This window comes from Nilaparvata lugens, chromosome 3 (genome assembly GCF_014356525.2).
Source record: "Nilaparvata lugens isolate BPH chromosome 3, ASM1435652v1, whole genome shotgun sequence".
Classification (NCBI taxonomy): Eukaryota; Metazoa; Arthropoda; class Insecta; order Hemiptera; family Delphacidae; genus Nilaparvata; species Nilaparvata lugens.
In genome coordinates this window covers 88215075-88226335 of record NC_052506.1, presented here as the reverse complement: position 1 = coordinate 88226335, position 11261 = coordinate 88215075, and the positions used below count along the sequence as shown (strand labels likewise).

The window sequence follows — 11261 nt, the reverse complement described above, 5'->3', positions numbered from 1 at the left end:
GGATGCCTACTATGCCACCGCTCGTCTTCATTCCGTTCGGCTCGCCTTCGCTCCGATTTATGTCAAACGGAGACGTTGGACATTCGGCGAGCGACTCGGCGAGAGTGCAGCGGAGGCATTGCTTTTCAAGTGAATATGTTTACCTGGTAATCTATGAAGGAAAGAATTAGCTTATACACAGAAAGAAAAATGCAAATCTCAGTACCCTTTTTGAATATTTAATCACAACATGTTTCGGACATTGATGCCATTTTCAAGTGATCACTTGATTTTTTCATTTTTCTTTCTATTTCTATAAAAAGTAGCCCTATACAGAAAAGAGATAGCTTATACACGTACGGGAAATTCACGAATGACGCATCATCACGTCTGAACTACTGTTCTGATTAACTTGAAATTATACAAATAGATTCTCAATTTACCGAGGATGGTTTTAGGCCTATTTTCAATTCTTCAAGATTCCATTACGTCAAGTTTTCATTTTGTAAAGTTATTAATTAGACCCTTGAGGAGCACGGGTTACCTACTAGTTTAGAATAATATTCCCGTTTGATGCAAATTCATTGTATCACAAATAAGCTTTTTTACATAAAATAATACTGAGTGAATGATAGCCTAATATGTTCATCTGGAAATTTGGAATAATATTCTCATTATTAGTGTTCTCTAATACAAACCTTTGAAGTGATTTTGAAACAGGAGAAAGGCCTGACGAAGCGCCTGTAGCGAATGGTGCAGGCACCCTGAACCACAGCACCTCCCTTCCCTCTGATGGTGCTATACAGTCTTGTCCTCTCGTAGAAGTCGGCTCTGGCGAAGTCCAGCTCTCGGATGTACCTCGAGTTGTTCATGTGAAATAGTAGCGTGTCTACGTCTGTGCTCAGACAAACACCTGTCAACACACAAAAACAAATCAAGAAGTTAATGTTTTGTTACATTTCCATAATACATTCAATAGCAGAGATTATGATTTTTAATTTACCGGTACAATGCTAACATCATTGAATCCATCAGAATAGACTTCTCATTCGGAGTACAGTCTGATAAGCATGGTATTTTCAAGTTATTTTATTAGAATAACTTATTGATATTTATGATGCATATTAGATTACACTAAATGGACTAGCAAATGATGGCGGTCAGACAAACTTATGTTCTCCTGACCGAAAACTACACAACATCTCAAAGAATTGAAAATATACAGTGTTTATCTAGGCATTTGAGACTCATGAGCTATATATTAATTTGTTGTGTATCTGCTTGTTGTGTATTTATATAGCCAATTTCAAAATAACTGTTATTTAACTTTAGTGTAGTGAGGTCCACGTTATGATGGCAGTAGAGAAAGATAGGAGAACAGCGTTGCGGATTCTCTGCCTTGCAACTGTCTTTTATAGAATATAGCTTAAAAATGATCAGTTATATTTCATTTGTCGAGGAAAAATATTTTTGATGATTTAATATACAGTAATACATTTTCTCGATTGGGATTGAATATTTTGTTAATTAATTATATTTCTACATTGTTTAAAAACGATCTGGCAACGTTGCAGAGGTGGAAAATGATAGTGCTATGTACTTTGTAAAATGATAGACAAGGGTAGCAACACAAATTTTAATCAAATACTGCCCTTTTAACGTGGACCTCACTGTAACACTGTTGATATTGCACAGAAACAACGACCCTTTTGTTGTTATCAGTATCTTACTTTGTGTATAAAATAAACAATTAACATAGTTTAATTATTAAGTTACCGGTACGTCGTGACAAAAAAGAGGATAGTCACTAATGTTTTCAAACAGCAAAAATGAAAGTCTTCCTCTTTTCACCTTCATTTATTGAAAATTGTTCTAAATATTTTGATTCGATTCTCTGTCAATATTCTTCCTTCATGAATTGAATAGTATTGAGATCGTTCAGATTGAAAATATATCTAGATTCAGTAGCATGTCGATTTTATTAGTATGATATTGACAAATACATTGATGTATCTCTTATTTTTAGAACTCGTGGCTGAAGCTCAAGGCTTCTTTCTCCAGTCGCTCCAAATACTATTGTATTTCAATGATTATTTTCATTTGTAAAAATATTTCTTGTATTTGGCAATAAATTTATTATTCATAACGACTATAGAAAGCGATGATTCTCAACCTCTTCTCATATCAACTCAGTATCTCTCATTCGAGAGTGAACCCTCTTTCCTGGAACGGGTGAGCCGTTGAGCCTTTTTTCAATGTAACTTAATAGACTTTCCAATGTAAAACTCAAATTATAATCAATTTCCGTTGGTGAACTCACTCAATTTTTATCAAAAAAATATTTTATTCAATACTGTAGCGTTTCTATAGAGGAAGCGATAATTACTGTAACGCAGCCTACATTCAATTTCTGAAAAGGAAGAATGCTCAAAAATCCTAATCAAGAGTAAGTGACTTTGACAAAATAATTCTGAAAATTGTCATAGGTACTGGTATCTAGATCAAGGTTTAATTGCGGCGTTTTTATATATAATTTTACATCGTGTATGAACAGTATTGGCCATGTGCTGACTGGAATAGTTAAGTTACTTTCAGCACTCGATCAAGACTAGTGGTAAAAGATAGAGAGTGAAAATTCAATTAATGGTTGAAGGTGCCTTGGCAATCTAAAGCAAAACCTGACCAGCTCAATATGCTTCAGGTTTCCTTTAAAGAATTAGCATTCATGCCTAGAGCACTGATTACATCTGGATTATTCTATATCCGATTAAAACTAGTTGACTTGTGAGTGGAAAACTACTCAACAAACAAAACAATCATCAACATTTATTATTATCAGGCCCACATAGTAATCAATTCAGTCTATTACACTATTGAGTCAGTCTACGATTGAGAGAGTCTCCATTCAAATTTATGGGAATCGTAGAGTGGAAAAATTTTAGTTCTAACATCAATTTTTACTTACTTATTTGCTTATTAGACATCTGAAATTCTGGAACAGTGTGAACACATCCAGAGATAGTAGCTGAATAAAATAATTGTTGTTAACGCCTCGAAAAAATTGGGGATAGGCAACCCACACTACACACTAAGCTCTGCTGCTGTTTTTCGTGAATAACGTTGATTTCACTTTTGAAATAAAACACAAGTTTTAGGGCATCCATTGGATTCCAATACTGTTAATCTTATTAATAAAAACACTTCACTCACATGGGATACTTTTTAAAAAATTGATAAAAACAATATAAAAATCTTGTAGATTATTTATTTTCTACATTTCAACTTGAAAATGACCTAAGTTAGGGTCGAAACTAGTTGTTGAACTATTTCAAAGTTTTTAAAAAATAAAGGATACTACAAGATTTTTATATTGTTTTTATTAATCTTATTAATAATAAGTATCATCAGAAAATAAATAATTATTTTGCAAACTGTTGATAACAGATAGTATAGAATGTAATTTGGTTGATTTACAGAAACATAATGTTTTGAATTTATACTGCCATTAAATATATAAGACTCAGATTGATTGCATATTTTTAAATCTTATAAACTTACTATCATCAAGTTAATGATGGAATAGGAGTGCTTTACAATTATCTTACGTCTCTATTGTGTCAAGTCATACGATACAGGTATATTGGAAAGTTAGCATACCCATATTAGAGCTTCAAATGGGATTATTGGTCAGCCTAATATTTATTTTAATTTACTGCTATTTATTAGGATCTATATATTTTTTAATAACCGTCATATTCAAGAAAATATACGATAATCTTAAGCTTACTAATTGCAAAAGTCAATAATTGACAATGGGATATAATTTGTGTTCAATTTTATAATAATACTAAGGGTGATGCCCACAAAAGTTATTTAGGCTCGTGCGTGGGTAATGAGTGAGAGGGTTGATGATGAGAGATGAGCACTACTTTTTAGGTAGACGGGACCGACGGCTTATCGTCTCCTCCGAAATTCTATTTCATTAAGTCTATTATTAGACTACTGAGATGTCCAATACTGAAACTTCCTAAAAAATGGATGAAATAGGAAATAAAGGTGACTTCTATGTCTGAGCAAGAAACAAAAGGAAATATCTGGGAGATATAGCATTGAAGAAAGTGATAAAAGGTTAATTTATTCTGATTCCGATAAGTCTCAAGACATGCGGGCATATTTTGGAAAACAAATCAAAATGCAGAGACAATATCTTGGAATATTGAAATATGGACTTCCAAATCAAAGATCGAATAATATGATAAAAAATACTGTAGCTAATTTGAATACTTTTACGGCTTATTTTCATTCATACGGAACCGTGAATTGTAAACAAACGATTTTTATAGCATAAAATTTGGCAGTTATTTGTTGATTTCAACTCCAGTTCCAGATCAGCTTCCTGTTCGATCATTTCAAGGTCGATTCAGAGGGATAAAATCCTGGAGAAGTTGATCAACTTCCTAAAAAAGGCTCGAGAACGTTCTCATTCAAGTAGAGACATAAGCCAGCTGCCAAACTTCAAGATGGTGATTCATCGTAAAACACTGCGAATTGCGTCAAATCCAGTTTGATCAATTATTAATCACAACCAGCACTTATATGCATGGAAATCAGCCATTAAACCAGCACTTTGTTCAATTGAAATAATTATCTAAAATTTGCAATATCAAATAAAAGTGTTTCATGTGTCAACAGTACTGCATTATAAAATAAACAAAATGTGGGGTAATACATTATTTCCATACATTATTTCTCTGAAATACACTCTTATCCTGTAGGAAAAGTCTTGTAAATTTATTTATTTATTAGATAGAGCGAACAATATAATAGTCGGAAAAGAAAAAACAGGCTATTGCCCAAAACTTCTTCAATTTCCTGATTTTGTCACAAATTGTCCAAATATTATGTAGTTTATGTTCACTTCAATTTCAACACCAAATCTTCAATCTGAAACTATGAATCAGAATATTAATGAATCTTCTGTGATGATTTAACTATTAATTTTGGATTAATTCTTCCTAAACCGATGTCATTTATTGAAGTTCATCAATCCTTGTAATAAATAGCCAATACATTCATGACGGTACGTAATTCATGAGATCTCAGAATTTAGGATAGGAACCATATTCAGTCCACTACACAATAGTTGAATCTTAGTCAAATCTAATTTATCTAATCGAAAGTGGAAAGTAAATTAGTATGGAGTTTTTTTTTTGGGGGGGGGGAGTCCCTTGCGGGAAGGCCCTACCTAGCCTGAATATATAATTAAATCCGCCAATGGGACTGTCATACTTCAGCTGGGGCTGACAATTTCACCGAATATTATAATAGGCAAGATAGGATTCACTCTAGACTTCTCGTTTGTAGAAAGCATCTTTGATGTCTCATGAATTTTACTGTTTGGAGGAGATTTTCTAATACTGTATTTCTTATTTCTGTAATTCATAGTAGCCTCTATGAAGTTACACATTATCTATTATTATAAGAGTATTATTCCAAATGTAATAAGCTTTATATTACATAGAATGTCTTATTTACAAACTGTTATAATATTCAATTGGACGTTTGAATAAGGAAGAAAATTTATAAACGAATATTTATGTTTTTAATAGTATTTTATATATTGTACGATTTTGGTAGGGAAGAATATTTTTCAAAAGGCAATATATTTAAATTAGAACTGGTCATTGATATCACGGTATATAGAAGAAGATATTTCCATCTAAATACCGTGATTGATATCACATTATTATTTTTATCATTAAATCAAGAATCGTAATGCATTGATGAGATAACTGTTATTCAAATAAACAATGAAATAATTATTGATATGATTTCTGTCATTGACTTTAAACAAGAATTCTATTTTTATAGTATTTTCCAAATTGTGTGATGATTCGGTCTATAATCGGATTGCTACAAAATATAAATATAGGTACCGTAGTACAGTACGGTACTGTTATGACTAAATATAGCAAAGCAAACATTTTATCTATAATCTCAGATATTTTAACACCCAAATTCTCTTTGATACTCTGCCAATACGGAAATGTAATACCGAGCAAGTTAAATAATAATTATCAAATAATAAAATCAATTTTATTTTGTGGAAACATCTGTTTGAATCATGTTTTGATAGAAACCAGTTTGAAAACTTGACATTGTAAGTAATTTATCACCAAGGAAACATGCCTTGATGAACTCTGGAAGGTTGTCTCTCAAATTTAAGTACAGTGCTGTTTACTCTACTTTTAGAACCATTCAAACATAAATCAATCTTTATCACCGATTCACTAATGTGGTCTACAAGGTATCGTAATAAGATCTCATGTGATCTGGATTATTTTTAGAAATTTTCCCAAAAGACTTGGAAGTTCTTCATCTCACATTATTACAGTAATGTTCAATTTATTAAAATACTTATAATAAGCTGACATCAAATCAAGTTTAAATCAATTTATTGAAATACTAATAAGCTGAGATCGACTTATATTCATACGAAAAACTTTTCGATAGAAAAAATAGTTCATCATTCTAATTATTTATCGGATTTGAATAAAATAAATAAAATTGCATGGAATAAATATTCTCTTTTCAACTACGACAGGATATCCATGGCAGTTTTCAAGAGAGTAAACATGACAGAAAATGTTCACTATTGTTGGGTGGACTATTTAAGGTTAAGTTCACAAATTTATACAAAGTTTAGCATTAAAATATAATTTAATAATGCATTTTCAAGTGTAATAATCATTTGTTTCATCTTTCTGACTCTCAACCCACATACAAAATTTTTAGTATAATGTATATTTGGACTGTAAATTTTTGTAAGTGTTTTCATAATCTCATTTGGACTTTTTAATCAAAATAAGGGAGAGAAACAGTTTTTGGTTTATCCTGTTGATTCTCTCCCAAACATTAATTTGATATTGTGATTGTGGAATGTAATAAATGAATAAATACTATATATGCTTGGAAATTGATTAGGGAGATTTGGTTCAGATTTATTTCTCAAGACAGATCTCTTCAGCCTTTTATTTCCTACTATAGTTTTTAGTCAATATTTTTGAAGAATAAGTGAATGCAGAAAAGACAAATACAATAGAATACTTAACATTAATAATTATTGTGATGAAAGGCTTATAACACACAACGAAAGTGATAGAAATAATTAGCTGAATCAGAAACCTAACTCTTTATAGCTCAAATATTATAAAATATTACAATTTTTTCACCACACTAACCGGGAATTTGTGAACTGCAATCCTGACGATCAATAATGTTTTCTACACATTATAAATTCAAGAGTTTCAAGCTTCTATTAAAAATTAATACCATTTTTTATTTCATGAGATAAGTCAACAATCAACCCCCTACTAAATTTAAAATTACAAAAAAATCATTTTCATTAGACTGTTTTTTGTCTCAAGTGATATTGCACATTCAAAGATTACAACGACCTTGGAAAAGTATGTACTGGCCTATTTCTGTATGTTTTATCTAGCCAATATCAGTGGTAGTATCCTGAGGTACCGTATTGTTAGAGTTATTGTCAGCTTTGATAATAAGAGAAATAAGCGCCATGGCATAGCTGATGGAAATCATATCGGTCGAGGCTTCTTAAACTATTGGCTCTATTGTCATCTTATCACTAGGAATCTTTACCAGTCCTACAGCTTAACTATAGCGTTTTTAATCCTGTGATATCCATCCATCAATATGCTACTGATACCTCACCTCTCCTGTCATGCACCACATGACGTTCTTGCTGAATCATTCAATATGATCGAATTTATCTATTTCTTTCAGATTAAAGTCTATTTAGGTGGAATTCTTATCTATATTGATAAGGCAATATTGCAATACAACATTGGAGTTTAAAAAAAGTCAAGGTCTTTTACTGTCAATGAAGTTCCAATCCATTGTTCTTAACTGCCACTAATTGCTTGTTTGGATGAAAGATTTCTTATTATACCAAGTTGTAGATTCGTCGAAAATATGTTATTATTATTGTTTCAGGACCTCAACTATATACATTTACTGTTAGTCAACGAGGAACTGCGTTATGTGGACTATTATTTGTTTTCAATAACTCAACGAGAAGTGATCTGTGGTCCAGTGGATAGAGTGCAATTGTTTAGCAGCCTAGAGATCTTGGGTTCAAACTCACTTATCATTGAAATTTTTAAGTCAGGTCACTCCCATGTTTTCGGATGGGCACGTTAATTGTCAGTCCCGGATGAAGTGTGATAGTCGTACGGCCCATTGACGGCTTGAATCCTATTATATTGAGCGATCAATTTCTGTATTTATATATCTGGTTATTTTTATATGTGGTTATTTTCATATCTGGTTATTTTTATATCTGGCTATGTTTATATCTGGTTATTTATGTTTAACGGATCTCGAAAACGGCTTTAACGATTTTCACGAAATTTGGAACATAGTAGATTTATGATATAAAGATTCGATTGCACTAGGTCTCATCCAACTCGCTGAACGACATTAAAAGGATAATTCATCCTTGGCTGAAACAGCTGTGGATAGTAAAAAAGTAAGTATGTGAAAAATCAAAATATCGCATCCCCGAAATTCATAAGATGTCGTATAGCAAGCTGTGAAATATAAAAACACGATCATTTTAGAGAATTGTGTTCTGTTTATCAATAAAATATCGGGGCACCGAGCTTCGCTCGTTATTTTTATTTATTGATAAACAGAACACAATTCTTTAAAATGATTGAGTTTATATTTCACAGCTGGCTATACGTCATCTTATGAATTTCGGGGATGCGATATTTTGATTTTTAACACTTTTTTACTATCCACAGCTGTTTCAGCCAAGGATGAATTATCCTTTAAATATCGTTCAGCGAGTTTTCCCAAGATGAGACCTAGTGCAATCGAATCCTTATATCATAAACCATATATAACTTACTATGTTCCAAATTTCGTGAAAATCGTCAAAGCCGTTTTCGAGATCCGTTAAACATAAATAACCAGATATAAAAATAGCCAGATATGAAAATAACCAGATATATAAATACAGAAATTGCTCGCTTAATATAATAGGATAAAAATAACGAGCGAAGCTCGGTGCCCCGATATTATTATATATTCAGGCGAGGAGGAATTCAAATACATGATAGACATGAGGAGGACATTAATAGAATTAATTCAATTAAACCTACTTCAATGATATTATTTCGGGTGAGTATATTATAGAATTGGGATTGTCATTATTTTGAACTGGTATCTCTATTCAAGGGATAATTATTTTAGGCTAACAATCTTTTTTAATGTACGGTAACCTAGGATCTGTAGCAGATCAAAAGAAATTGCTTTTTGCTCTATAAATAGGCACTATAAAATGAATTATTTAAGAAATAACATTGAAGATTGAACTCTTCTGAAAGGCAAGCTGGCCTTCTGATTGAGGCTACTTGAATATTTGTTATTATAATGAATGGTGTATGACAGAGATATAATAATAAATTCTGTTCCATAATGTGGATGAAAATAGCTGGAAGAGTAACTGTAGGAGTTGTGTAGACTATCATAGTCATATTCATGCATATGAATAATATGATTCGTGTTTGCATATTCATGCTTGGTGAAAAATGTAAAATTTTGAATGTTTCTGCATTGTTATAGAATAGAATGCATGACTTTTTTATTTGTTGGCGTGGCGAAGTTTGGACAGTAATGTCCACTCTACCACTTAACCACGGAACATCGAGTAGAAAAACTATTTCCGTTCTATAATAGTGGACTTAAATTAAACTCATTGTAAGCAAAACACTCTCCAAACTCCAATCAGGAACAGTGAACTTGAAAAATTAACGTTAGCCTATCATCCAAGTTATATTGGAATTTATGACTATTATTGGAATTTGAATATTATATATTTTAATTAACAAATAGGCTATATTCTTATCATATATTATATATTATAATGTGAAGTAGTATTTATTTAGTAAAGAAGTAGTAGTATTACTACTTCTATTAGTAATACTAATTAATAGAAATAGTATTAATTTATTGAAAATAAAAAATGGCATTATTGAACATTGAAGTCTTCATTCTTGTCATTCCTTGCTTTCCACGTATTTGGGTTTACAATTATTATAATTACGAGAGATTAAAAATTATAGCTGGCAAGTTGAATTTTCATACCAGGATTTTATTCTTTATTGGCATACTCGAAAATGATTCTTTCATACCATTTGTATCGGAAGCTATAATGTGTAAATGACTCATGCTTCATATTTAATAGATATTTCCATGTTGAACAGAAAAGTAGAGAAGTGCTCTTTCTCCTGAATAGTTATCATGAAGCGGTAGGTAAAAAAAATTGTAATTCATGAAGTTTTCATGCATTATGGCGAAGTTATTAATTAATTTAATAAATTTGATTCTGATATTTATTTCATTCTTCATTATAGATACCGTCTGTCGCTATTGAACATTTTTTCACGCATTAAGGCAAATAAATAAGTTACTAATCAACTTAATAAATTTGATTCTGATATTTATTTAATCTTTCATTGTAGATGCCGTCTGTCGCTATTAAACATTTTTTCATGCATTAAGGCAAATAAATAAGTTACTAATCAACTTAATAAATTTGATTCTGATATTATTATTTCATCTTTCATTATAGATACCGTCTGTCTGTGTTAAAAATTTTGTGATGGGTTTATGGTGGTAAGGTTTTAACTAAACTCATGATATACTTTTTAATATTGATCTAAATAGCACCAGAGTCAATTTCCAGTAACCGATCAATGAATGTAATCACTCACATTTAATTAATCTCAAACACTACAAAAAAACGTTTCCCTCCAAAATCGCATTGAAATGGAAAGTGCGTGCAAGTCTGCTAGTCATGCGAGATTATTGATGAGACAAAATCAATCAAGAAACAATTATTCAAAAAGCTCACATTCACTAGTCGCGTTCAACTTTTTAATTTTATCTGTGTGTACAATAATATTGAAAAATAGAAGAAACCAAGAATACTATATCATCTTTGATATAAAAACACTTCATTCACATGGGCTACTTTTTAAATTAATAAAACAATACAAAAAATCTCAAAGCACCCTTTATTTTTAAAAAAACTTTAGAATAATCCAACAACTAGTTTCGGTGATCATACTATCGTCAGGTTAAACATTTTTTTTTTAATAATTCAAAAACTAGTTTCGGTGATCACACCATCGTCAGTTATGCACCATAGTTGTTGAATTATTTAATAAAAAAATATGTAAACATAATTTTAT

The 11261-nt window shown here is 31.2% G+C and overlaps 1 protein-coding gene across 2 annotated transcripts in view; it reads right to left on the bottom strand.

Annotated features, from left to right (window-relative positions):
- The window catches only part of LOC111058812 (protein THEM6), a 49326-nt gene that overhangs the window by 4279 nt on the left and 33786 nt on the right, over positions 1–11261 (bottom strand). For both annotated transcript variants that reach the window (XR_005570952.1, XM_039424951.1), the window contains exon 2: positions 678–892. Coding sequence is in view for 1 of the 2 variants with exons in the window: in XM_039424951.1 (XP_039280885.1) it covers positions 678–892 (215 nt within the window). In the remaining variant the exon portion in view is untranslated. The remainder of the gene's footprint in view (positions 1–677; positions 893–11261) is intronic.